General features: G+C 43.5%; 1 protein-coding gene, 1 long non-coding RNA gene and 1 other non-coding gene across 3 annotated transcripts in view; 2 read left to right on the top strand and 1 right to left on the bottom strand.

Annotated features, from left to right (window-relative positions):
• Nucleotides 1–3,453, bottom strand: part of CCDC83 (coiled-coil domain containing 83) — a 44,187-nt gene extending 40,734 nt beyond the window's left edge. The window contains exon 1 of the mRNA XM_062198287.1: nucleotides 3,362–3,453. Within this exon, the coding sequence (XP_062054271.1) occupies nucleotides 3,362–3,453 (92 nt within the window). The remainder of the gene's footprint in view (nucleotides 1–3,361) is intronic.
• On the top strand, nucleotides 2,225–2,349 carry LOC133764989 (small nucleolar RNA SNORA77). Its single transcript, XR_009866550.1, has one exon. It is a non-coding gene; the product is annotated as a small nucleolar RNA SNORA77 (small nucleolar RNA).
• Nucleotides 3,454–9,366: 5,913 nt separating the features above from the next.
• On the top strand, nucleotides 9,367–15,291 carry LOC133764608 (uncharacterized). Its single transcript, XR_009866456.1, has 3 exons — nucleotides 9,367–9,520; nucleotides 9,993–10,166; nucleotides 14,939–15,291. It is a non-coding gene; the product is annotated as an uncharacterized LOC133764608 (long non-coding RNA).
• The last annotated feature ends 11,473 nt before the right edge of the window (nucleotides 15,292–26,764 follow it).

The raw sequence follows: 26,764 nt of genomic DNA, 5'->3' as shown, positions 1-26,764 counted from the left end.
TCCTGTTAATGCTCCTGGGAGGCAGCAGATGATAATCTAAGACTTGGTCCTCTTGTCTTCCACGTAGGAGACCCAAATGGAGTTTCTGGCTCATTGCTTCAAACTGGCTCAGCCCTGGCTGATGCGGGCATTTGGGGAGTGAACCAGTGGACAGAAGATTTCTCTCTCTCTCTCTCTCTCTCTCTCTCTCTCTTTCTCTCTCTCTCTCTTCTCTCTCTCTCTCTCTCTTTCTCTCTCTCTCTCTCCCTCTGCATTTCAAGTTAATTAATTAAACACAAACAAACAAAAACCCATATGCATACATTTGTAGTCTCTCAAGGAGGAGATGGATCTTCTCAGAATGTGGTTTAAAACAAATATCTTAAACAAAGACCTAGTCATTGACATCACAGGCTCCCCATTTTCAACCTTATATTCCTACAATAAATGGCTCCCCATTCCCAAGTTTCAAGTGTTTTGAATTGACTTTTGCCTAATCACCTGTGTGTTCTTGCCCTCTCTCTCCCTCTCCCTCTCTTGATTCCTGGACTTTGATAAGCTGTTTCCCATCCTAGTCTTTTTTTCCAGAAACAGTTCTTTCCACTACTCTGTGTGTTTCAATAACAACTGTTCTTCCAAAGATCAGCTCAAACATGGCCTCCATCTTTACCTAATTGCTCTGACTAGGTCAAGCCCTTTGGTTTCACCATTAGATAGCACCTTCCACTTTTCTTTCATGGTACCTTCCTTAATAGCTATATACTTTTTAGAAAGCTTGAATTAGTTACTTAATGTCTGACTTCTATGTTTCATCAGGGCAGGAACTATCTTGTCCTGTTCATTTTTGTATTCCAATATCCAGCACTTGTTTTGCACTTGGTAAACACTCAAGTACTTGTTCAATGAGTACATGAATGAAGTACATTTTTGTTTTATTTGGGAATAGACACTGAGCTATCTATTTCCAAGACATTTACAAATTAAAATACCTACCCATGTGCTAATAGCTGAGGTTCAGAAGCTTTCAATGGGTTTACTATTTATTAGTTGGAATAAAACACAGAAAATAGTCTAATTTTGTCTCCAAGTTTTTTTTTTTAAGACTTATTTATTTGAAAGTTAGAGTTACTCAGAGAAGGAGAGGCAGAGAGAGAGAGAGAGAGAGAGAGAGGTCTTCCATCAGCTGGTTCACTCCCCAGTTGGCTGCAATGGCCAGAGCTGTGCTGATCTGAAGCCAGGAGCCAGGAGCTTCCTCCAGGTCTTCCACGCAGGTGCAGGGGCCCAAGGACTTGGACCATCTTCTGCTTTCCCAGGCCATAGCAGAGAGCTGGATCAGAAGTGGAGCAGCCGGGACCCCAACCAGCGCCCATATGGGATGTTGGCACTGCAGGTGGTGGCTTTACCCACTACGCCACAGCACCGACCCCTCTAAGTTCTTAATATTAAACATAATTCTCTCTGACTCACTTGGCTTTGATGTGTATCCACTTAGAAATAATGCAAGTTGGAATGTATCAGAAATGAAACATTAAGTAAAGGGCATTTCCTTTTCTTCTTTTGTATAAATGACCACGAATCATTTAAAATACAACAGTATTTTAAGAGGTAAGCCAGGAAGCTATTATGTACACAGGTGGTGGAGAAGTCACCAATAATACAATGCAGTGAGCCCAAACCACATTAATGAATGCTGTTTCATATCCACTACTGGACTATGCTATAGTTTCAAAAGCCTTTAAAAATATGTACCTAGCACAAGAGTGTGGTTATGCTTCCAATCCCCCTCTGTTCTCCTGGCAGCTATTGGGTGCATCATCTCCATTTGGAGGTACATGAGTCTTTTTTTTTTTTTTTTTTGACAGGCAGAGTGGACAGTGAGAGAGAGAGAGAGACAGAGAGAAAGGTCTTCCTTTGCCATTGGTTCACCCTTCAATGGCCGCTGCAGCCGGCACACCACGCTGATCCAAAGGTAGGATCCAGGTGCTTCTCCTGGTCTCCCATGCAGGTGCAGGGCCCAAGGACTTGGGCCATCCTCCACTGCACTCCCGGGCCATAGCAGAGAGCTGGCCTGGAAGAGGAGCAACCAGGACAGAATCCGGCGCCCCGACTGGGACTAGAACCCGGTGTGCCGGTGCTGTAGGTGGAGGATTAGCCTAGTGAGCCGCGGAGCCGGCCTGGTACATGAGTCTTAACAACGAAATGTCATATGTAAATCAGAGTCAGATGGAAGGAGTTAAGTCCCTTCGCAGACTCACTCTGTACCTGGCTGCAGACCCCCAGTGAGTGGTTCTTTCATCTGCCAGAGAAGCATACTGGGGTGCTGTGGCCACCTCGACCTGTTGGGTGATGCAGCTGTCCTAGGACACAAGGAAGAAAAAAAAATAAGGGGGGGGGGAGGAAAAGGGGGAGTGGAGGAGGAGGAGGAGGAGGGAGCAGGGGAAGGGAAGGGGAGGGGGGAGGGGGAGAGGGAGAAGGAGAAGGAGGAGAAGAAGGAGAAAAAAATGGAAGGAAGCTATAAGTCCCTAGCTTGGCCTGGCCCTGGCTATTGTGGCCATTTGGGGAGTGAACTAGCAGATGGAGGATCTCTCTGTCTCTCTCTTTCTCTCCCTTCTCTCTATACCTCTGTCTTTTAAATAAATTCATGAATCTTAAGGGAAAATGTTGACTACCATGTTTTGATTGCCACACATTGCATACATATGTTGAAATATTACATTGCTGCCCATAAATATGTATAATTACTGTGAATAAAAATACAAAAAAATACATTCACATAGTTCCTATCACCCTTCTAATTATCTGTTAACTTTAAAACTGTGTATTAGAACATAAATTTTAGTGCTTGTTATTGTTAGAACATAAGTATTTTACAAATAAGAACAGATTTAACTCTCCCGGTAACTCTACCTTGTAGTTACTATCATTATCAAATCCATCTTTTTTTCCTTTCATAGTTTTCCCAACAGGAGTACAGAGAGGGTTAGGGGACCTCCCCAGGACTGGACACCTTAGGAGTGGTAGAGTCAGAGTTCTGCCTGGAGGGTCCTGTTTCCAGAGCAGGCTGTCACTGAGATTGACAATGGATCAACTGTGGATTTGAGGGCAAAGTAAGCTGGATAAAATGTGGAAAGCACCTAGCAAAGAATCATGGTAGATCTCTTAATTGATGTATGTATCCCTCCCTTGTGAGCCCAGGTTTTATTGACAGCAAAGCTGTGCTACTTTCACTACGCCACAGCTCTGCTTCTATAAATAATTACAGAAGCAAGAGCACTATGTCAGAGGAATTCCAAACAAAGGATTGTGTACATTATGTCAGAAAAACCATCAAGAAGAGAATGTAGTTTCCTGAAAGGAAAAAAAAAAAAGAATATAAACTTACTGATAGTCTAGAAGGGCTTCACTAGTAGGCAGTTTGGTTTCCTTTGGCTTCTCTTGTGTATCTTTTTTATTTGCTTTCCCCGTGGTTTCCATTGTGCTGCTTAGCTATTAAAGAAATACCTGTTTAGAAAAGAGACATAGGAAAAGTGAATACATTCTCTGTGTCAGTCTACTTGTGCTTACTCTAGCTAAGACCCCTGGGACTTAATTTAAAGCTAGTTTTTCTATCCTCACTGCTTCTGTGTCCCCAGATATAACATCAACCACAATGCTGGAACATAATGAATCAATTGGATTTTTCAGTCTGGTGAGTTTCATGTTTAGCCCTGGTACAACATTCCTTCCACCCAAACCGTTCTAACAGCCTCACTCTCATGCTATCCATCTACGTCTGTTGCCTCTACCACGCTCCCTTAGGGCACAGGAATGAACTTTTTCAATAGTTTTATTTCTCCGCAGTGTTTGACAGAGAGCAGTACACACAGCTGCAGCTCAAGAGATGTCTATTATGTTTTTGACAATTGAAACAAAAGTAGACCACAATTTTCTATGTGCACCAAGAAGCTAGGATACAAACGAATTAGCACTAGGATCTAAAGAATTGTTTGGCCAGGGTTGTTATAAAGAGCAAATAAACACAAACACTGATGTGTTTTTTGAAATGGATTAGAGACTTACAATGATAATAATGTCATAATAACAATAACTCTTCATTCCTTTTACATGTAATAAAAATCAAGGAAATTTTTAAAAGGGAAAATACAGACACATTGTCCACAGATGTTTATGGTAATCAGAAGTACTTCATGGATTTGGTTTACAAACTAAGGTATACTTTACAGAGAGTAGTCTTTTTTTTTTTAAGATTTATTTTATTTATTTGAAAGTCAGAGTTACAGAGAGAGAGGTAGAGACAGAGAGAGAGGTCTCCCATCCGCTTGTTCACTCCCCAGATGGCCACAACGGCCAGAGCTGCGCCGATCCAAAGCCAGTAGCCAGGAGCTTCCTCTGGGTCTCCCATGTGGGTGCAGGGGCCCAAGGACTTGGGCCATCTTCTACTGCTATCCTATGCCATAGCAGAGAGCTGGATCAGAAGAGGAGCAGCCGGGACTAGAACTGGTGCCCATATGGGTTGCCAGCACTTCAGGCCAGGACGTTAACACACTGCACCACAGCACTGGCCCCAGAGAGTAGTCTTTTTTTAAATTTTTTTATTTTTTTATTTGACAGGTAGAGTCATAGACAGTGAGAGGGAGAGACAGAGAGAAAGATCTTCCTTCCATTGGTTCACCCCCAAAATTGCTACTACGGCTGGCACACTGTGCCGATCCAAAGCCAGGAGCCAGGTGCTTCCTCCTGGTCTCCCATGCAGGTGCAGGGGCCCGAGCACTTGGGCCATCCTCCACTGCCTTCCTGGGCCACAGCAGACTGGACTGGAAGAGGAGCAACTGGGACTAGAACCCGCCGCCCATATGGGATGCTGGCGCCACAGGCGGAGGATTAACCAAGTGAGCCACGGCGCCAGCCCCGAGTAGTCTTTTTTAAAAGAATTTTATCTTTTATTTCCATTAATCTCAAAAGCATCAGTGCCTAACTGTGAGTCAATGTATTTGTAGTTTGTCACAGTAGCAGGAAGAACATAACCTTTGTAATTATTAGCTTAAATGGCTGGAAACTCCTGCGAGTGGACATGATATCATTCTTGTGCATTGCCATATTTCCTATCCTAGCACAATAGACACACAGTAAATTCTGGTCAAGTGAATACATTAGTGCGTGACTGAATTAATCAGGCAGATAAGTGTTTTGATTCTAGATCTGCCACCTATTTTCTATGGGCACCTGAGTGCTTTGATGGTAGGCAATTTGGCTCCCTCAGATAGCCTGTCTTGTTTTTACTTTTTGTTTGCTTAATCCCTTTGAACTCTTTGTCCATCATCTGTAAGGTAAGAACCATAACAATCTTACTCTAAGAGCTTCTGTAAAGATTAAATAAGCTAATATTTAATGCTTCTAGCATAGGGACTGACACATAGAAAGAGCTCATCATTATTACAAGTCTTCCTTTTTCTCTTCGTTTATAGTTTCAGATCATGCTTCTTCACATTCCAGGTAACCAGAAAACAGAGAATGTCTGTCTGCTGCCAAGGGCAATGATATGTGGCAAGACCAATCCATGAGGTTTGCCATGGTTAATGTGGATCACTCAGTTGGCAACTTACGTAAATCTACACAGACCATTCAGATCCACAGTGGAAAAACTTACTGAAGTGAAAACATACTTCTCTATATACATGTTACTCATACACCCATATCTCTTTGTCTGAGACTTTTCTAGCCAAGCGTGCACATCTCTGGATGCAAACAAATTCAACTATATATGAATGCAAATACTTTTCAACTGAAAAGCACACAGGTGACACACAAAATGATTTAAAATATGAAGATTTAAATTTAAAAGATTCAAAATATGAAGACAGGGTATCAGTCTTCTCAAAGTATTGAGACTAATTCAACAACCTCCATACTAAAACGTGTCATCATTATAACATCACAGTTACAGAAAATTATCAACTAAGAAAAAAATTGTTCTTTTGTGTCAGATCGGGAGTTGAATTTTTTATTATTTTCTACTTTAGGGTTAGAATTTTTAACTTGGCTGTTGCACAAAAAGCATGCAGACAAATGTTTTATTTTAAAGGAATAACTTACTACTTAATAGTGATTGTGTTATAACGTCTCTTATTTAAAGTTAAGACAAATGTCAACATTAATCTCTTTCTGAGTCATATGGAAGAGATCAAGTGTTATGGTCCCCACCTGTGGTATCCATCTGGCGTTGGAGGAAAAATGACCTCATCTTGCTCAATTACCTCAGTTACCTGGCTCTTAGTTTCTAACTCTCTGACTAATGTATAATTAGTTTCCTAACCTCAGCTTATAGCAAAGGACTTTAATAAAATATAAGTGAAAATGTTGATCCATTAAAGCATAAATGATTTATGCATAGACTATATTCAGATCCATTGTTTCACACACTGTCAAGAAAATGAGTACAAGCCAATTCGAAGGTCTGCTTAACAGTTGTATTTCTGCAGTGAGCTAATTATAGTACCTCAATGTGTACTTCTGCATTTGATAATGTCCTGCAAACAATGGGGACTTTCATAAACATTTAGAAAAACTTACAGTTCCTGCCCACCCAGAGGTTTTCTACCTCAGGAAAGGGTGAGAATTCTGGAGAAACATTCACAAAGTAAATGTTACTATGTCCCTGGAAGGTTACAGTTAGGCTAATTCCTGACAAAGGGACGTCCAGTCTGTCTGCCAGTCACTGCAAACATCTGTTCAGTGCCTGCTCTGCACATGGCACTTTACCTGGCCCTCAGTTAGAGAACACAGAAGAGGCAAGATCCCTACTCAGAACAAAGAAGCATTTGGCAGCGGAAGTTTAAAAAAATAATGAGCAACTTTAAAAAGACATTGGTGAAATCACGCAGACAGCGCTACGGAGATCTTCACCCAGAATGTGACCTCTCTCCTGCGCTCGTGTGTGTCTTTCCTCTCCCAGCTCGGCTTGGGCACTTACAACCTACACCATGGAGTGAGGGCACTGAGTAACTGGGGTTTGAAAGACTCAGGTCTCCAGCCTTTCCAGGCCACTCCATAATCACTTTCTGTCTGAAAATGTTTCCCAAACCACTCCCCCGATGCTTCTCAGTGAAAAGTAAAAGTCTACTTAGTATAGAGTTGATCATCTGCATATAAAGATAATTAAAAATGAATTTTAATGAAGAATGGGATGGGAGAGGGAGTAGGAGATGGGATGGTTTGTGGGTGGGAGGGTGGTTATGGGGGAGAAGAACTGCTATAATCCAAAAGTTGTACTTTTGAAATTTATATTTATTAAATAAAAGTTTTCTATTTAAAAAAGTCTACTTAGTAAAGAGGGATATGGGATATCACTATCTTCAAATGTGCTATTAACCCGTAGTGCTTTGATGCTGCAAAAATTACCCAACAGAGCATGTCCCTGCCGACACAAACTCAGGACCATGGTTTAATATCTCAGCAGCTCCTAATACCTCTTCTCATGACTTTGTGGAGTCACCAGGAACCTGAAGCCTCCTTGAATAGTCTCATGGAGCCAGGGAAGAATGGCAGTATGGCACTAAATACCTTCCTGGGCACACAATATGGATCCTTATGCTTGTTACTGAATGTTTTATGTAAGTGTAGATTAAAGTAGAAGGTATTTACCTGATAATATTAATAATGACAAGATCTGAATAATGGGCTGACATGTTGCAGCAAGTTAAGACGGCACTTTGTGACACTGGCATCCCTTATCTGAGTGGTGGTTCAAGTTCTGGCTGCTCTGCCTCTGATCCAGCTCCCTGATAATGTGGCTGGTAAAGAGGTGGAATATGGCCCAAATACTTGGGCCTCTGCCACTCACAAGAGAGACCTGGATGGAGTCTGGGCTCCCGGCTTTGGCCTAGCCCAGCTCCAGCGGTTGCCATCATTTGAAGAGTGAACCAGTGGATGGAAAATATATATCTCTCTCTCCCCGCCCCTCTTTCAAATAAATAAATAAATAATAATTCTTAAAGAAAGAAATTCTGAATAAGATTCCATTAGGGGACAGGAATCCAATGTGATTAAAGGATCTCTATATGGGTGTTGGTAGTGCTGAGGTCTAGTCTTGGCTCAGCCATTAACTAGCTATCATCTTGCATAAGTCTCTACTAGATATAGTAGTAATGTAGTACTTTAAAAAAAGACTCCAAATTAAAAGGCACAGCCCTCACTATAATTTTAACTACAAGGCTGAAATACACACACATATGCAAAAACATTCATGACACTCATCTTCAGAAAAATATACGTCGTTTACTGCTAAATAACAACTAGTTCAATAAGCATTCATCATTGGGAATTAAAAAATATATGCTTCACAGCATAGGCAGCATCTCCCACAGATAAAAACTAGATGTAATACTTGATTTGAATGATTAACATGCAAGTAAGGCGCACACATTGTCTTTACCAATGACCCTACTCATTTATTCAAATTTCCTAAATTTGGAAAGTAAAGGTACCTTTAAACTCAAATTTTCAGTGACACCAGAACATACTTTAATATAATTAAAAATGCTCTCCTGCACCTGTTAAAAAGAAACTGAATTCACTTAAAGCCTTTCAGTAATGACAATACCATCTAAAAATTTAATGAGTTTTCAGACCTCTTTTTACAAAGGATATGTGGGTAGCCCGAAACAACTAGTGTTAAATGTAAAATTCATCCAGTTTGTACATATGTTAAAACTTTTTCTCATGAATGATATTTTCGACTTGGAGTTGATAATGGGTGATGTCCACTGTATTATCATGTATTCTCTTACCAATTTAAATCTTTAGTCAGCGGTACATTTCTGAACTGTAGGTCCCAAATTATACTGGTTTCTTAGCTTTAAAATTGGCCTATCTTCCGATACAGAATTGCTAATAACAAATAGTTTAAAATGCAATGTATTAAATTAACTTCTTTAGTAACCAGAACTACACTTTTCCAACTCTTGCTGTTAGAAAGGTCAAAAGAGAAAAGAAATATAGCCACAAAAATATTATGAGGAATAGAACCGCATGTAATACTTTTGTATTCTGATAGTGAAGGAGAACAACAAGGCTCCTCCCTGCCTTCCAAGAGCAGCAGTGAATATGAGGATGTGCTGGAGCGAGGCCTGGGAGGTGGCAGCAGGGGAATCCGGGGGCAAGGATCACACGCACTGATAAGCAGCAGCTTACTATTAACCTTCTTTGCCTTCACAGCGATCTTTTCAATCATTTTTTTTTTTTTTTCGGCTTTGCGGGGCATCTTTTCCTAACCTAATCACCTAACCATTTTCTTAACAACTCTGCCCAGCAGAGAATTTATGGGATAAGAAGGGGGAGGAAGCAAAGTACTATACAACAAAATAATCTAACAAATTCATAGAATAAACCACCCAGTGTTCCCTTTAGAAAGACGTACAGCATCCAGGGCAAGGAGCTGAAGGCACTGTGTGGCTGGCAGTGTGAAGGTGAAAGGCCCTCAGCGGCACACTGGGCACCTGGCAAGAGCCCTCCGCAGGGAAACATCGTGCTGCTGTGCACAAAGGTGGGAGCCTCTGTACAGTCCTCACTCAAAACGCGATCACCGGACCGGGAAGAGAAACAAGACTGAGCAAGTCCTAGCTCCTCCACTGAGATAAAAACTCTGTGATCCTCAGGTGCTTCCCCCATGTTCCCTACGTCCTGTTAGGGTTATTAATGAGGCTTTGGGAAAACTGTGAAATAATAAAGCCCCCTACAAATGCAGGGATTGCCGTAGGGCCCCCTTACGCACAGGTATTCATTCCAAGACCCCAGTGGATGGCCTTAAGCCCTGGATAGTACTGAAAACTTCATTGGCTGTATGTTTTTACTATTCATTCACACCTATAATAAAGTCTCATCTATAAATTAGGCACACATGGGAATAGCTAAGAAAACAGAACAACTTTAACAATATACTCTAATAAGTTATTTTCAACTTAAAAATTGTTAATTTCTCGAAGTGTCTCACTGGAATTTTGAATTGCTGACACCAGGTAACCGACACCTCCCTTACCGCGGAGAAGAGGAGCGACTTTAGTAGTTCGCTGAGCAACTACTGCTGCTAGAGCCTGTGAGATGGGCGCCGTGAAGGCTACAAACCTTAGAGCAGACCTAGGAAGACTGAGAAGCAACGCATTCAAGAGTTGCACTGCAAGGCTGAAAGAGAGGTGGGTTAAGATTCTGCTCAGCTTCAACAAAGTCTGCTTCCCACTCTGGGTGGTTAAGAGGGGAAAACCAGTGAGAACCCCGCCCAGCAGCGCCTAACGGTCCAGGCGCCCCAAGGAGGAAACCATGAGGCGCGACCTCAGACCTAACTGGGGGCCCAGCAACCCCAGGCCGGTGGAGATAGGGATGCTGAGGCGCGGGGAAGGCGGGAGGAGTCTCATAAAGTCTTCAGGGTCGGGTAGGAAGGAGTCGGGGCCAGGCCTCCCGATATCCCCTCGACCGCTTCCAGGCGCGGACACAGGACTCTGGGCCTGCAGGGCGCTCCAGGGTCCCAGGAGCCGGCCGGGCCTACCCGCTCCTCCGCTGTCGCCGCCGACGCCGCCGTCGCCGCCGCGGCGCCCGCGGTTTCCAAGGCGACCGGCATCCAGCCCAGCGGCCCCCGCCGCACTGCTAGCAGCAACGTGCTGAGCGCGCCACCTGGCGGCTGCGTCGGGAAAAGAGTCCGGGCCGAGAGCCGGCTCAGTGGCCGCCGGGACGGTTCCTTTCCTCCTGGCTGTGCCCTGGATTTTCTCGCACGCACGGCTAATTCCGTAAAACGCACACACCAGCCTCCCCGCCCTGTAGTCGCGACCTCGTAAGTGGGGTGGAGACTCTGTGCTGTGGCCGCGCACGGGTCCCTGAGTCACCAACGTGAATGGGGTCCCCGGGCCGCGCCCGTGGCTTCCGTCAGCACCGGGACCGCGGTGCAGGTGCGTGCGGGATTCTGCCCGCAGCTGCCCCGCTCTGCCGCTCCCGCTGCGGCCCTTCTCCTCTGTCTACTTCTGTGCCTTAGTTCTTTTGATGTTAACTCGGGGTAGAATGGCACACCCCTGGTCAAAATGTTTATAGGATCCATGTGGGCCTTCCAAGGCCTCGATTCTGCCTCGCTGCCTTCTCTCTTTACTTTTTTGCTCCTACGCCTCAAGAAAACCCATGAAGCGCCAAGGCTTTTCGCTCTTCACTTTGGCAGCTGTCTCTTCGTTCGAGGGAAAATTATCCGCCGCTTGCAGCCTTTCCCACCCCTGCTGTCTTTCCCGTTCTCTGCGTCCAGACGCTCTCTTGCAACCTGGGACCCCTACAGCTGCCAGTCACAGCCCAGTCAGTTCCTCATCCTTTTGTGCGGGGGAAGATGGAAGTGAGGCTCATTTCCGATTCTACTCTCTTCCTAGGTCACCAGGGTGGCGTTCTTGAATTTATTAATAAGTAATTATGTGTTTTGATACATGCCGTGTTAATAACACATTAGGTACCTAACTGAAGTACTTAGTAAAAATGCTAATTGGCGCTTAGTTAACGGAGTTTTTCTCATCAGTACAAGGCATCCAAAAATGAACAGTTTGAGATAATTTATATAGACCTCCCTTTATTCTATCAATGGCATATATATACATATTTATTACGTGCAAATGATTTGCTGTGATCTACATGTCTGATTCAGTTTTTAGGTACTTGGTCTACTCGAAGACTTTGGGATTGAGGAGTAAAATTATTAAACAGAGTGCAAATGCAGGAGAAAAAGAGATACCACCATTTTTTTTTTTTTTAAGCGTGGCGTTTCTTTTAGCTAAATGGAAAAGCAATTTGTGATTCTTCCACTCTTTGAATTCATTCCCACATCATTTCCTATAAATCTTAGGCCTGCTTCTTTTACGAGAGCCTGGGCTCAGGGTCAAAAATGTACTTTTACCCTATCATTTATCTCTGGTACAGTTTTTTTTTAATGATGTTTGCCAATTGGTGGTCCAAGAGGGAAGCCAGATAGAAACCATTTGCTGGTTTTCCTCATTTGACCTTAATTTTTCTATTTGCCTTGCCATACTCAATGATGGAGAAACAGACGTTGGAAAGTATCTGTGGTAGAAAAAGCCAAATATTCTGTCTGTTTTTTTTTTTTTTTGGCAAAACCACCAAGAATCTGTTTGGTATGAACAATTACTAAACTTTTTATACCTCATTTTAGATCAGAGTTTTTTTTAAATAATATGATTTTTAAAACTAGTGAGCATACTTGTTTTTGCATTGCCAACTATTTTCACTGAAGATTACTACTTCGAGCAAGCAGACCCCAAAGCAATAAACAAAGTATTAACATTAAATCTCATAATAACCTCTAGAGCTCTGTACTAGAGATCAACCTGTTGATTTGGCAAACTGGTTCCAACTTCTAATAAATCAGACTTTCCTGAAGCAGTTAGTTTTGAGAAATAGAAAGCTGTGATACAATATCTTATGCAAACTTACTTATGACAAATTATAAACATTTAAACTGGTACTTTGCAAGAAAAAAATCATGAAGTAAAATGTTCTTCTGAGAAGAAAATAATTTATGGTTCCTTTAGAAAGGCATGATGACAGACTCACAGAGGGGATTCTGTTTGAATCAGGATCCACTGTCATATTGCAATATTAAAAAATGAGATGTGTTCCCACTTTACTCATAGTTGTAAGGATCACAGTTTTCCCCCTTTAAGGCTGGGGATGTACCCTGAAATTCACCTGCTTTTCTTTTTAAATGTATTTATTTATTTATATGTTTATTTATTTGTATTTGAAAGGCTGAGCAAGAGTGAGAGTGAGAGAGAGCCAGCAAGCTAGCAACTCCACGTGGGTCTCCCATGTGGGTGGCAGGGACCCAAGTACGTGGCAGGGACCCAAGTACTTGAACCACCATCTGCTATCTTCCCAGGTGTACTAGCAGGAAGCTGGATTGGAAGTGGAAGCAGGACTTGAACCCAGGCACTCAGACGTGGACGCTGGTTTCTTTATTTCTTTTCTTTTCTTTTTTTTTTTTTTTTTTGACAGGCAGAGTGGACAGTGAGAGAGAGAGACAGAGAGAAAGGTCTTCCTTTGCCATTGGTTCACCCTCCAATGACCACCGCGGCCAGCGCGCTGCGCTGATCCGAAGCCAGGAACCAGGTGCTTCTCCTGGTCTCCCATGCAGGTGCAGGGCCTAAGGACATGGGCCATCCTCCACTGCACTCCCGGGCCATAGCAGAGAGCTGGACTGGAAGAGGGGCAACCGGGACAGAATCCGGCGCCCCGACCGGGACTGGAACCTGGTGTGCCGGCGCCGCAAGGCAGAGGATTAGCCTGTTGAGCCACGGCGCCGGCCTTGTGGACGCTGGTTTCACAAGTGGTGGCTCCACCAACTGTGTTCCAATGTCTGTCCCCATTTTCTTTTCTTCATTTCTTTAAGTTTATTTGAATACCTAGAACTTTAGCAATAAGATAGTAATCTCTTTTCTTCTCCCTTAACTCCTCTGCATAACTAATTTTTGAAATTACTTTTGTGGTCTCTGTTTTTTTTTTCCTAAGAGAAGAGGAATTTAGTGAGTGGGAGCCAGAGTTTCATGTCCCAGAAACCTGGACCAGGTGATGTGAATTGTTCCTGTTGGATGTAGCATATGACAGCAGTTTTAAAATATGACCACAAAGAATAAGCTTATAAATTAATAGAACATAGAAGGAATCCAATAATAGATTTATATGGTTAATTACCTTGGACAAAAATGTCAAGGTAACTAACTCAATGAGAAAAGAGTAATTTTTTTCAGTACATGCCTCTGTAACTATTTTGTTTCTATTTGGAAAAAAATGAACCTTGATTCTGAGAGAAAAAACTATACAAACTATTCAAAAATTTTCTCAAAATGATCATAGACCTGAACATCAAAGCTAAAATTGTAAAACTTCTACAGTAAAATAGGAGAATATTTTTGTGATTTGGGGTTGGCAAAGGTTTCTTATATAGGAAGAAAAAGCACAATCCAAAAGAGAAAAAAATAATTTGGACTTTATCCAAATTTAAAATTTCTGCTCTTTAGTTAGTTTTCATAAGACAAAAGGACCATAGACAATTTAGAAGAAAATATTTCAACATATGCTCCTGCAAGTATACTGGTATCTGAAATTTATAAATAATTTCTAAAACTCAATAATAAGAAAATAAAATGATGGCCAGCACCGCGGCTCAATAGGCTAATCCTCCGCCTGCAGTGCTGGCACACCGGGTTCTAGTCCCGGTTGGGGTGCTGGTTTCTGTCCCGGTTGCCCCTCTTCCAGTCCAGCTCTCTGCTGTGGCCCAGGAGGACAGTGGAGGATGGCCCAAGTCCTTGGGCCCTGCACCTGCATGGGAGACCAGGAGAAGCACCTGGCTCCTTGCTTCGGATCAGCCTGGTGCGCCGGCCGTGGCGGCCATTGGAGGGTGAACCAATGGTAAAGGAAGACCTTTCTCTCTGTTTCTCTCTCTCTCACTGTCCACTCTGCCTGTCAAAAACAAACAAACAAACAAACAAACAAAAAAAAAAAGAAAAAAGAAAATGACTAGTTGAACAAGCATTCCACAAAAAGAGAGATCCATGACCAAACAGCACATGAGAAGATTCTCAACATTATTAGTCATCAGGAAAAGGCAAATTAAAACCATAATACAGTGCCACTACACACTCATTAGAGTAGCTAACCTTAAAAAGACTGTTGGACAATACTATATGTTGATTGGATATGAAGTAACTAGAACTTTTATATATTTCTAGTAGACAAGTAAAATGCTACAACCATTTTGGAAAACAATTTGGTATTCTCTTAAGTTAAACATGTATTGCATGACCCAGAAACCCCATTGCTAGATATTTATTTAAGGGAGATGAAAGTGAATGTCAATAGCAGCTTTATTCATAAGCTAAATCCATAAATAACTCAGATGTCGACCTTTTTTAATGTATTTATTTGAAAGGTAGAGCTACAGAAAGGCAGAAGCAGAGAGAGAGAGGTCTTCCATCCGCTGGCTCACTCCCCAAATGACCGCAACAGCCGGAGCTGGGCTGATCCGAAGCCAGGAGCCACTAGCCTCTTCCAGGCCTCTCACGAAAGTGCTGGGACCCAAGGACTTGAGTCATCCTCTACTGCTTTCCCAGGCCACAGCAGAGAGCTGGATTGGAAGTGGAACAGCAAGGACTCGAACCTGCGCCCATATGGGATACCGGCACTGCAGGAGGCAGCTTTACCCAATATACCACAGCAGTGGCCCCCAGATGTTGATCAACAGGTAACCACATAAATAAAAGTGTTAGAATACTTCTCAGTAATAAAAAAGGAATGAACTATTTTTTTAAAAAAGACTTCTTTATTTGAAAGGCAGAGTAATAGAGAGGGAGAGACAGAACAACTAGATCTGGACCAGGCCAAAGCCAGAAACCAGGACCTCCATCTTGGTGTCTCACATGGATGGTAGGGTCACAGGCACCTGAACCATCTTCTGCCTTCTAAGGCACATTAGCAGGAAGCTGTATTAGAAGTGGAGCAGCTGCTGGGCCAGCGCTGTGACACAGTGGGGAAAGCCGCCACTTGCAGTGCCGGCATCCCATATACGTGCAGGTTCGAGTCCTGGCTGCTCCAGTTTCAATCCAGCTCTCTGGTATGGCCTGGCAAAGCAGTGGAAGATGGCCCAAGTCCTTGGCCCCTGCACCCACATGGGAGACCTGGAAGAAGCTCCAGGATCCTGGCTTTGGATCGGCACAGCTCCAGCTGGCTGTTGCTGCCAATTGGGGAATAGACCAGCAGATGGAGGACCTCTCTCTCTCTCTGCTTCTCCTTCTCTCTCTGTGTAACTCTGACTTTCAAATAAATAAATATTTTTTTAAAAAAATGGAGCATCTGGGACTTGAACTGGCACTCTGATATGGGATGCTGTCATTGCAGATGGTGGCTTAACACAAGGAATTTTTCACTACTTATTGAAAAGGTTGTCCTTTTCCTAATGTGTGTTTTTAACACCTTTGTCAAAAATCCATTACCTGAAGCTTTTTAGGTTTACTACTAGGCTCTCAGTCATGTCCCATTGGTTGCTGGGTCTGATTTTATGTTGACAGCTTGCTGTTTTAATTACTATAGCTTTGTAATATATTTTAACATCAGGTAGTGTAATGTTTTTTGTTTGTTTGTTTGTTTTTTTTTGCTCAAGATTTTTTTGTCTGTTCAAGTCTTTCCTGGTTCCTATAAATTTTAATGGTGTTTTTCTAGTTCTGTGAAAAATGGCATTGATTTTTTGATAGGTATTCATGAATCTATAAATTGCTTTGAGTAATATGCATATTTAAATGATATTGATTTCTCCAGTCCATTAACACAGATGTCTTTCCATTTCTTTGTGCATTCTTTAATTTCTTTCATCAGTGATTTATAGTTTGCATTGTAGAGATTTTTCACATCTTTGATTAATTTTATTCATAAGGGTTTTTTGGGTAGCTGTTGGAAATGGGATTACTTTCTTATTTCTTTCTCAGATAATTAAGTATTGGCATATAACAACACTACTGATTTTTGTATGTTGAATTTATACAACTATGCTGAGTTTTTAAAATTAGTCCTAATTATTTGAAGTTGTCTTTATATAAGATCATGTCATGTGACAATTTTACTGCCACCTTGCTAATTTAGATATCCTTTATTTCTCTTATCTAATTGCTCTGGCTTGATCTTCTAGTACTATTTTGAATAAAAGTGATGAAAGTAGACATGTTTGTCTTGTTCTAGATCTTAGAGAGAAAGCCTTAAGCTTTCCCCCACTCAGTGTGATTGTTAGCCATTTGAATCTTCTCTCTCTTTCCTAGTTAATGTAGCTGAGTTTGTTAATTTTGTTTGTCTTTTCAAATAATCAGTTCTCTGTTTCTTTCATTTTTAACTTTTTAGTCTTTCATTTATTTTTACTCTGAGTTTTATGCTTTCTATCAATTTTTCTAAAAATATTTATTTATTTATTTGAAAGGCAGAGTTAGAGAGAGGGGGAGGGAGAGACAGAGAGATTTTCCATCCTCTAGTTAACTCCCCAGCTGGCTGCCCAGCCGAGGCTGGGAACCTGGAACTCCATCTGGGTCTCCCATGTGGGTACAGACCTAAGCACTTGGACTTCTGCTACTTTCCCAAGTGCATTAGCAGGGAGCTGGATTGGAAGTGGAACAAATTGGGGGACTCAAACCGGTGCCCATACGGGATGTCAGGGTTGCACGAGGTATCTTAACCTGCTGTGCCACGAAGCCAGCTCCATCTTTCTATTAATTTTGCATTATTCTTATTTTTCATAGTAATATGCTTACTTGAGATTTTTTTTTTTTTGACAGGCAGAGTGGACAGTGAGGGAGAGACAGAGAGAAAGGTCTTCCTTTTGCCATTGGTTCACCCTCCAATGGCCGCCGCAGTAGGCACGCTGCGGCCGGCGCACCGCGCTGATCCGATGGCAGGAGCCAGGTGCTTCTCCTGGTCTCCCATGGGGTACAGGGCCCAAGGACTTGGGCCATCCTCCTCTGCACTCCCTGGCCACAGCAGAGAGCTGGCCTGGAAGAGGGGCAACCGGGACAGGATCGGTGCCCCGACCGGGACTAGAACCCGGGGTGCCGGCGCCGCAAGGCGGAGGATTAGCCTAGTGAGCCGCGGCGCCGGCCTATTTTTTCTTTTTTGATGTAGGTATTGATTGCTATAAGCTTTCTGCTTTGTATTGCTTTTTTTTTTTTTTTTGACAGGCAGAGTGGACAGTGAGAGAGAGAGAGACAGAGAGAAAGGTCTTCTTTTTGCCATTGGTTCACCCTCCAATGGCTGCCGCGGCCGGCGCATCACGCTGATCCGAAGCCAGGAGCCAGGTGCTTCTCCTGGTCTCCCATGCAGGTGCAGGGCCCAAAGACTTGGGCCATCCTCCACTGCACTCCCGGGCCATAGCAGAGAGCTGGACTGAAAGAGGGGCAACCGGGACAGAAACCAGCACCCCAACCGGGACTAGAACCCGGTGTGCCGGCACTGCAGGCGGAGGATTATCCTATTGAGCCGCGGCGCTGTCCTTGTATTGCTTTTGCTGTATTCCATGGGTTCTGTCATGTTGTGTTTCCATTTTCATTCATTTAAAGCTTGAAAATTTCTACCTTAATTTCTTCCTTGATCTTTTGGTTGTTCAGGAGTAAGTTGTTTAGTTTCTATCTATATAGTTTCTGGTTATACTTGTTAATAATTTCTCATTTTATTGCATTGTGATAAAAAAGATATCCAATATTGTCTGCTTTTTAAAGATTTATTTATTTTTGAAAGTTAGAGAGAGAGAGTACGAGAGAGAGAGAGAGAGATCCTCCATCTGCTGGTTCACTTCCCAGATGGCCGCAATCCCAAGGGTGAGCCAGGCTGAAGCCAGAAGCCAGGGGCTTCATCTGGGTTTCCCAGATGGGCAGCAGTGGCCTAAGCACTTGGGCCATTCTCTGCTGCTTTCTCAGGCAGATTAGCAGGAAGCTGAATTGTAAGTGGAGCAGCTGGGACTTGAACTGGTGCCTATATGGAATGCTGGTGTCACAGGCTGTGGCTTTACCCACTAAGCCACAACACCAGCCCCTCCCTGAAAGTTCTTGATGCTTGCTGACAATATAGCATTGTTTGTGTATTGAACAATTAGGTAATTTCCAGTCTTAATAATCTGACATTGTGGCTGTCTTCCCAGAAATTCTAAGCAGCCTGCTTATTTTCTCTAAGCTGGTGGACACTTTTGCTATTTCAGCACTAGATGGCACTGTATGTTGAGGTTTACTGTAAGTCCACTGTTGCTGTGCTTTTGTTGATTCAGTCCTAGCAGATACCTCAAGCCCAGTTTTGTCCCCAAAGTTAGTTGTGTTGGGTTAGAACAAATGTAATAAGTGTCTCAAAAGGATTAATCCATCCCTGCATGCCTCTTCTTAGGGCTAGGGTAGGCCCAGTTCTGTGGCCACCAACATCACAGAGCTAGATCACACTGGAGTCCACAGCCCACCAAGATCAGTGTAGCATGCAGGTAGGAAAATATTTTATATACTATTATGGCTGTCTGCTACTGAGGTGAACTAACAGGTCATGGTCACTGCAGACAGCCACAGGTAATTCTGGTTGGGATACAAGTCTGATCAAATGGGGCCACAGCCTACCCTTGGCGCTAAATCAGGTCCAGAATCTGTGGTTCTGTCTTGTGGATGGGGACTGTGAAGACCTACCGTTGGTTGTGTTTTGTCAGCCTGGCACTGGATATCAAGGACATTGTATGGCTCTTTGCTGTCTCCTCAAGTTTGGAGGGGTGTAGTAAAGGCAGCCTCCTGGCTGACCTGGATGGTACTAAGCTGGGTTGTATCTGGATCCGATAGCCACCAGGCCCTATCCAGTTTTGGGGGTGCATGACCGACCCACATGAGGTTGAAGAGTTACCCACTGGAAAGAGTCCATCCCACTTGGGCACAGAACCTGTAGAGGTTCTGTATGCTAGCAATGGCCTGGGTTAGAGGCCTTTGGGCTTTATCAGTTGCTGGGTTTCATCTTGAGTCTGAAGGCAAAGTCCCAAGCTCCCTTTCCTGCCTTACTCCCCAAAAGCTGGAGTCTTGGGACACTCTCTTCTGGAAGTTGGGGGAGTGATGGTGGAGGCAGTCTCCTAGCCATCTGGCCAAGGAGAGTCTTAGTCTTCAGTGACTGTCCTAGGGATAAGGGCCATGGGCCCTTGTCTGGCCCTGGTTTTTATTGTGGGAGGCCTAGGACTTGGTTTCTTTCTTCCTTCCTGCCTTCCTTCCAGACTTATTTATTTATTTGAAAGACAGAATTACAGAGATGCAGAGGCAGAGAGAGAGGTCTTCCATACACTGGTTCACTCCCCAAATGGCCACAACGGCTGGAGCTGGATGAATCTGAAGCCAGGGGCCAGGAGCTTCTTCCAGGTCTCCCACATGGGTACAGGGGCCTAAGGACTTGGGCTATTTTCTGCTGCTTTCCAAGGCCACAGCAGAGAGCTGGATTGCAAGTGGAACAGCCGGGGCTTGAACAAGCACCCACATAGGATGCCAGCACTGCAGGCCGCTATGCCACAGCGCCGGTCCTAGGACTGGGTTTCATGTCTAAGATCTGGACTGAAATCCCTTTCCTTCCTCTAAGCTGTAGGCAAGGTATCTTTCTCCATGTTGCACTACTTGGCGCTAGGGGCAGTGCTTTCCTCAGTGCATTCTTTCTTTCTTTTTTGAAAAATAATGCCTTTGGAATTTAGCCTTTTATTTATTTATTTAAGATTTTTTTATTTATTTGAGAGTCAGAGTTACAGAGAAAGGGAGAGACAGTGAGAGAGAGGTCTTCCATCGACTGATTCACTCCCAGTGGCCGCAATGGCTGGAGCTAGGCCAATCTGAAGCCAGGAGCCAGGAGTTTCTTCCAGGTCTCCCATGTGGGTGCAGGGGCCCAAGCACTTGGGCCATCCTCTGCTGCCTTCCCAGGCCATCAGCAGAGAGCTGGAGTGGAGCAGCTGGGACTCAAACCCATGCCCATATGGGATGTTGGTGCTGTTCACAGAGGCTTAGTTTACTATGCCGCAGCACTGGCCCCATTTCTTATTATTAAACTAAAATCAGGCATTGTGGTCTCCAACCTGGCTTGCTTAGCTCTTGTAAAGTTACTTGATGTGTGAATAGCTGTTCAAATTTGTGTCTCTAGGGGAGATGATCATTGGAGCATCTTGCTCTGCCTCTAGGGTAAATTATTGATACATGCAAAAATACGAATGGGTTTCAAGAGAACTTAGGTAAGTGAAGAAACAAAGTGTAAAAAAACACTATATACTCTATCATATGAAATTGTACCCAAGTCTGAAAGCAGACAAATGGTTGCCTAATGTTGAGGTGCTTGAGTAAGGATGTTGACTGCAAGGGAGCAGGATAGAACATTTTGGGATAAAGAAAACACTCTGTATTTTAATGGTGGTGGCGGCTACAAGAGTGTTTGTTAAAACTTAATGAACTAGGAGCCAGCGCTGTGTCACAGCAGGTTAACGCCCTGGCCTGAAGCGCCGGCATCCCATATGGGCACCAGTTTGAGACCCGGCTGCTTCTCTTCCAATCCAGCTCTCTGCTATGGCCTGGAAAGCAGTAGAAGATGGCCCAAGTCCTTGGGCCCCTGTACCCACGTGGGAGATCTGGAAGAAGCTCCTGGCTCCTGGCTTTGAATCGGCGCAACTCTGGCCATTGGGGCCAACTGGGGAGTGAACCAGCGGATGGAAGACCTCTCTCTCTCTCTCTCTCTCTCTCTCTCTATATATATATATATATCTTTCTCTGCCTCTCCTCTCTCTGTGTAACTCTGACTTTCAAATAAATAAATAAATCTTTAAAAAAAAACTTAATGAACTATATATTTAACATGAATGCATTTTAGTGAATACAAATTATACTTAACAAAAACTCAAATGGCCTCAAATTCTTTGACATCCTTTCCATCAAGAAGTGGGTTCTATATCCTCTCTCCTTGAATATGGGTGTCTTTATGACTACTTCAACCAACAGAGTGGCAGAAATGACTGGGTTACATGTGAGGCTAGTCGAAGCCAACTTCCTTATAAAAAGTCCATCTACTGTGAGACAACTATGCTCAAGAGGCTAAATACAGAAACTGTGGTTATTCATAGTTGAGCCTCACCTTTTAGTTCATAAAGTGCCTGGTATTTGAGTGAAGTTCAGTTGGACCCTCCCAATCAGTGCATCCATCAGCTAAATGTTCCTGACTTGTTCTGAGTTGATGCAAGGAGCAAGGGAAGATCTGTGAGATATATAAAAATGTGGTTTTTTTTTTTTTTTTTTGACAGGCAGAGTTAGACAGTGAGAGAGACAGAGACAGACAGAGAGAAAGGTCTTCCTTTTGCCGTTGGTTCACCCCCGAAGTGGCCGCTACGGCTGGCATGTTGCAGCCAGCGCGCTGCGCCAATCTGAAGCCAGGAGCCAGGTGCTTCCTCCTGGTCTCCCATGCAGGTGCAGGGCCCAAAGACCCGGGCCATCCTCCACTGCCCTCCTGGGCCACAGCAGAGAGCTGGACTGGAAGAGGAGCAACCGGGATAGAATCTGGCGCCCTAACCGGGACTAGAACCCAGGGTGCGGGCGCTGCAGGCAGAGGATTAACCTAGTGAGCCATGGTGCCAGCCAGAATGTGGTTGTTTTTAATCACTTAGTTTTAGTAGGGAATTAATTCTCTATTACTGCATAACAAATTACTCAAAAATGTAGTGATTCAGGACAACAATAATCACTTATTATCTCACAGTTTCTATGGATTAGGAATTTAGGAGCAACTTGACCATGCAGTTCTAGCTTGTTCTAGTTCATGAGGTCAGATGTTGGACAGATACTATCTCTGCCTGAAGAAGCTTTCCATCTAGAGCTGGGGAGGAGCGGTCAAGTTCATGGGCAATTGCAACACAGTTGTATAACCTTCAGAATAGGGCCAAAAATAGAGGGCTACTGAAAGTGTACCCGGTCTCGAGGGTAAGGAAAGTATTCCTAGAGGAAATCAGATCTAAATTACAATAAGCAGAAATTAGCCAGCTTGAGGTGTTATGTGGGGAGGCTAGGACAGAGGGCATAGTAAATGCAAAAGCCTAGAGGTAGAAGTGAAAGTGGTGAATTTTTAATAAAGCTAGAAATATTTGCTGTGGTTAGATAGTAGGGTCCCAAAGATAGGAGAGGAACGAAACAAGAGGCAGAAGCAAACAGTAACAGATCATGATGGGTCCTCTGAGCAATGCTGAGGATTATGAGCCGTGTTATGATGACAAAAGTGCACTCTGGCTAGTGTGAAGGAAGATGGGAAGGGTCAGGACAGGGTCAGGTTCCAGATGAACTCCACTGACCACAGTCCTAGTCTTTCTTTTGCCCAAGGGCCTCTCACCTAAGGTCCAGTTTCTGGTCCAAGGAGCATGTCTCAGGCTCTGCCCTTTGCAAGATTGCAGTGACTGGCAAAAACAATGACCTCATCTCACTGGCTCAAGTTGCAAGCTTGCCCAATCTCTGGAGGCTTCTATGACTCAGGTGAGATGCCCACCCACACACTGGGAAGTAGCCTGTGAAACTACCATTACCACAACACCAGCAAACATATTACAAGAATTAGAACATATGAAATAATACTATCTCACATCTAGACAGTGAGGCAATATAAATTCTAATGTCCATCTTCTATGAATTGTGTTGGCTTGCATTTTCAGGAATATTTTTCAACGTTGGCCAACCCAAGGTGGTATGCTGCATTTTAAAATAGAAGGAATAATCAGGTTGTGAATTACTCCCGACACACCTCATATGGTTTTAAAGACATAATAATTATTTTACCATTTACATAGCACATTAGCTAAGAAAGCTGCTGCCAAAACACCACATTATGTTATTCTTTTCAAATGAAATGCTTGGGAAAGGCAGACCTACACAGAAATTGAGGGGGTTATGCACCACAGGGTCACCAGCAGGGGGACCACTTGGAAAGAAAACTGTGCAAGTGAAGCCACAGGCAGCTGAACCGCAGAGGGAATAGTCGCTGGACCCTGGATTTGAAAGATCTTCCTTCTGGTGACTGTACCTTAATTAGGGAACTGCCATTGTGTGTTCTGCTGAGATTGAAAGGTACGGTTTACAGAACCACATTTTGCTGATGCTTATTTTCTTAAGACTATGAAATTTGGAGTCAGTCCAGTTTCTTCTGAAGCTGCTCACTAGTTGAATCGCCTTGAATAGTGAACTTTGTCTTTTTGTACCTCAATTTTCTCATCTGTAAAGAGAGGATAACATTGCATACCTCTCAGAATTATTCTAAAGATTGAATAAACATGGGGTACAATTCCTGGCACGTGGTAGGCTCTCAATAAAAAAAAAAAGAGTCCTCCCATATTCCCTTTCTAAAATGCTATGTGAGAATGCTGGAAAGTAGGAGAATGTGATGTTATTCCCAAGTGGTTGGAGAAGGCTTGATCTACCTACCTAGAATATACATTGGATGGGGCCCAAACATGCATCTCTGACCCAGCTCCAAACTAACACACTTAGCTACCTACTCAACATCAATTAGATGTCTCACAGGCACATTATACCCCAAACTCATTATCTCTTGCCCCTGCCCCCTCGAAACTGTGTCCCAATATTTAGTAAGTGGCGCCAACATTCACCTAGCTATTCAAGCCTGAAGACTGGGAGTCATTCTACACTCTTTACCTTTCCTCACCTCCACATCTAATGAGCTTTCAGGTTTTTTCCATCTACTCAGAAATTGCTTAGGTTAAACCCATTCGTTAGCTTTTATCCTAAAATATTTTTTGAGCAGCTAATGGAGCTAAGCCCTTTCCAGCTATGTCTTCACTGCTTCCTCTCTATTATGAAGGCTCTTCAAAATATTCATGGGAATTGTGTACTATGAAAAAAACATACATAGGTTTCAAAATTTGTTCACAGAAATAAACTTCTCTTTCAAGTCAATTTTCCATGAACTTTTTGAAGTCCCCCTGTTCAGGTCCCAAACATCTCCTGACTTGACTGAATAGCTTCCCATCAGTTGTACTGAATTGGTTTCTTCCCCCACTTTCTGCCACAGACTCTTGCTCTTGTTTAAGACCTTAAATGGCTTCCTTCAGATCTTTTAGGAAGCAGCCCCCGTCATGACTGACAAGGGCCTCCTAGATCCTGGCCCACCTGGAATAGGTCAGGCCTCTCTGCTATCTGTGCCAGTCATCGGTTGAGTTTCCTCAGAGTAGAACCTAAGAGCAAGCAGTTTGTTTGGGAGGTAGTCTCAGAAAGCTATAGTAGGAAAATGGAGATGTGAGGAGGAAGAGAAAGAAGCCAATTCAGGGTGCAAGAATGAACAATAACCAGGAGATGGGTAACTGGGGCTGGGTTTCCCTGAGAACTCCGGACAACAACAGAGAACACTCCCAGAGGTATGCTCCCAGAGGGCAAGGAAGCTGGGGAGTGAATTCCCATTTGTCATTGGTTGAGGACTATTCCCAAGGCACTGAATCCCAGCATTTACAGCTTCCATGCCCTTGTCCCCTGTGGGCCAGAGTAATCTTCACAGGTGCCTACAGAAAGGAGCCCTTGGCTTGCCTAGTGAAGGCTGAGGGGCGTATGGGCAGGGTACTAAAGTGGGTACTAGAGTGTCTATCACAGCTGCCAGAATGCACTTTACCTCCCCTTTGTAGTTATCCTCACGCTTGCAATGACACATTCAGTGATGATCTTTCCAACTCAACTGCTCTCTCTGCTTCACCCTAACACTACCTGTAGCTACCGCATGGCCTGGCAGGTAAAAGGTGCTCAAGATATATTTCCTCCATGTCTGGAAAAATGGATAAATGGCTATTCTTTCCAGAAGGTCACCTAGGCATGTCATGCTGTGTACTCGATACATGAATCGAACATGCATAATAAAACCTTACAGTTGTGTGCTATCTGGATTAATAGAGATCATTGATATTTCTTAATAACAGTCATCAAAGATTATGTATTTATTTGAAAGACAGAGTTACAGAGAGAGGTAGAGACACAGATAGAGAGGTTTTCTAACCTCTGGTTCATGCCCCAAACGGCTGCAATAGCCAGTGCTGAGTCAATACAAAGCCAGGTGCCAGGAGCTTCTTCCAGGTCTCCCTCGTGGGTGCAGGGACCAAAGGTATTGGGCCATCTTATACTGCTTTCCCAGGTGCATTCGCAGAGAGCTGGATTTGAAGTGGAACAGTTGGGACTTGAACCGGTGCCTGTATGGGATTCTGGTGCTGCAGGCCGGGGCTTTAACCCACTGTGCCGCAGAGCTGGCCCCAAGATGTAAATTTTTATCTTTTACAACAAATACATACCTAATACCTTTTTAATAGGCCCACGCAACTACACACATGTATGATTGAGGTGGGGAAGATGAAACAGGCACAGCCCACTCCTGCTGTGTAGCAAACAGGCTCAGCTCCAGCTGGTGAGCCACATGAACACAAGTAGGTGGCACCCATGAGGGACTTTATCTGGTGAGGGTCTAGGGAGCCCTGCAAGGTTTTCTGGGATGCCAAAGCCTAGACTTCATCAAGATTCATTAAGCAGGAATAGAATGGGAGAGACTACAGGCTGGAGGTAAGAGGGAGGGAAGCAGCCTGAGTCAACACGGCAGACAGAAGCCCTGGGGCTGGGTGAACCTCTTGGTGTTGGGAACTAGACTGGTGGGGCGACAGTGAATGAATCAAAGTACAAACAGTGTGAAAATGTGTTCTAGGCTTTTATCTAACTATCTCACAAACCCTTCCCTGTTATTTTATCTTTGAAGTTATTTCTTAAAGCAGTAACAAGGTGTTTGCAAGAAAAACAATAAACAGTCATAAAGGTTCCCTGTAAATAAATATGAATGCAAACTCCTACAGCTATGAAACCATTTATTTTTGTATGTTGTATTTTTGTATGATGAATGATTGTATGATTATTTTTGTATGATGACTGCTTTGTGTCCTCCATATACAACACCTGGCTTGGCCTGAAACTAATCAGCTTTGTGCTTGCCTTTAAACTTTGTTTGAATGTGAAAAAATTCCTTTCAAATATTCTGTATCTTGATTGTGGTATTGGTTTCACAGGTCTATGCTGTTGGTTTCCTGGGCCTATGCACAAGTCAAAACTCATGAGTATTATATGTGTGAAGATGTGTATGTATACATCAACATTTATATTTATCTCCAGAGGAAATAGCTTGTACAATACAGAAGATGGATATATCATATCTTCCACCAAATAATATCTTTCTA

The sequence above is a fragment of the Lepus europaeus genome, chromosome 7, assembly GCF_033115175.1.
Source record: "Lepus europaeus isolate LE1 chromosome 7, mLepTim1.pri, whole genome shotgun sequence".
NCBI classification, from domain to species: Eukaryota; Metazoa; Chordata; class Mammalia; order Lagomorpha; family Leporidae; genus Lepus; species Lepus europaeus.
Note: the sequence above shows the minus strand (reverse complement) of the source record. Positions and strands in the feature narration are given on the sequence as shown.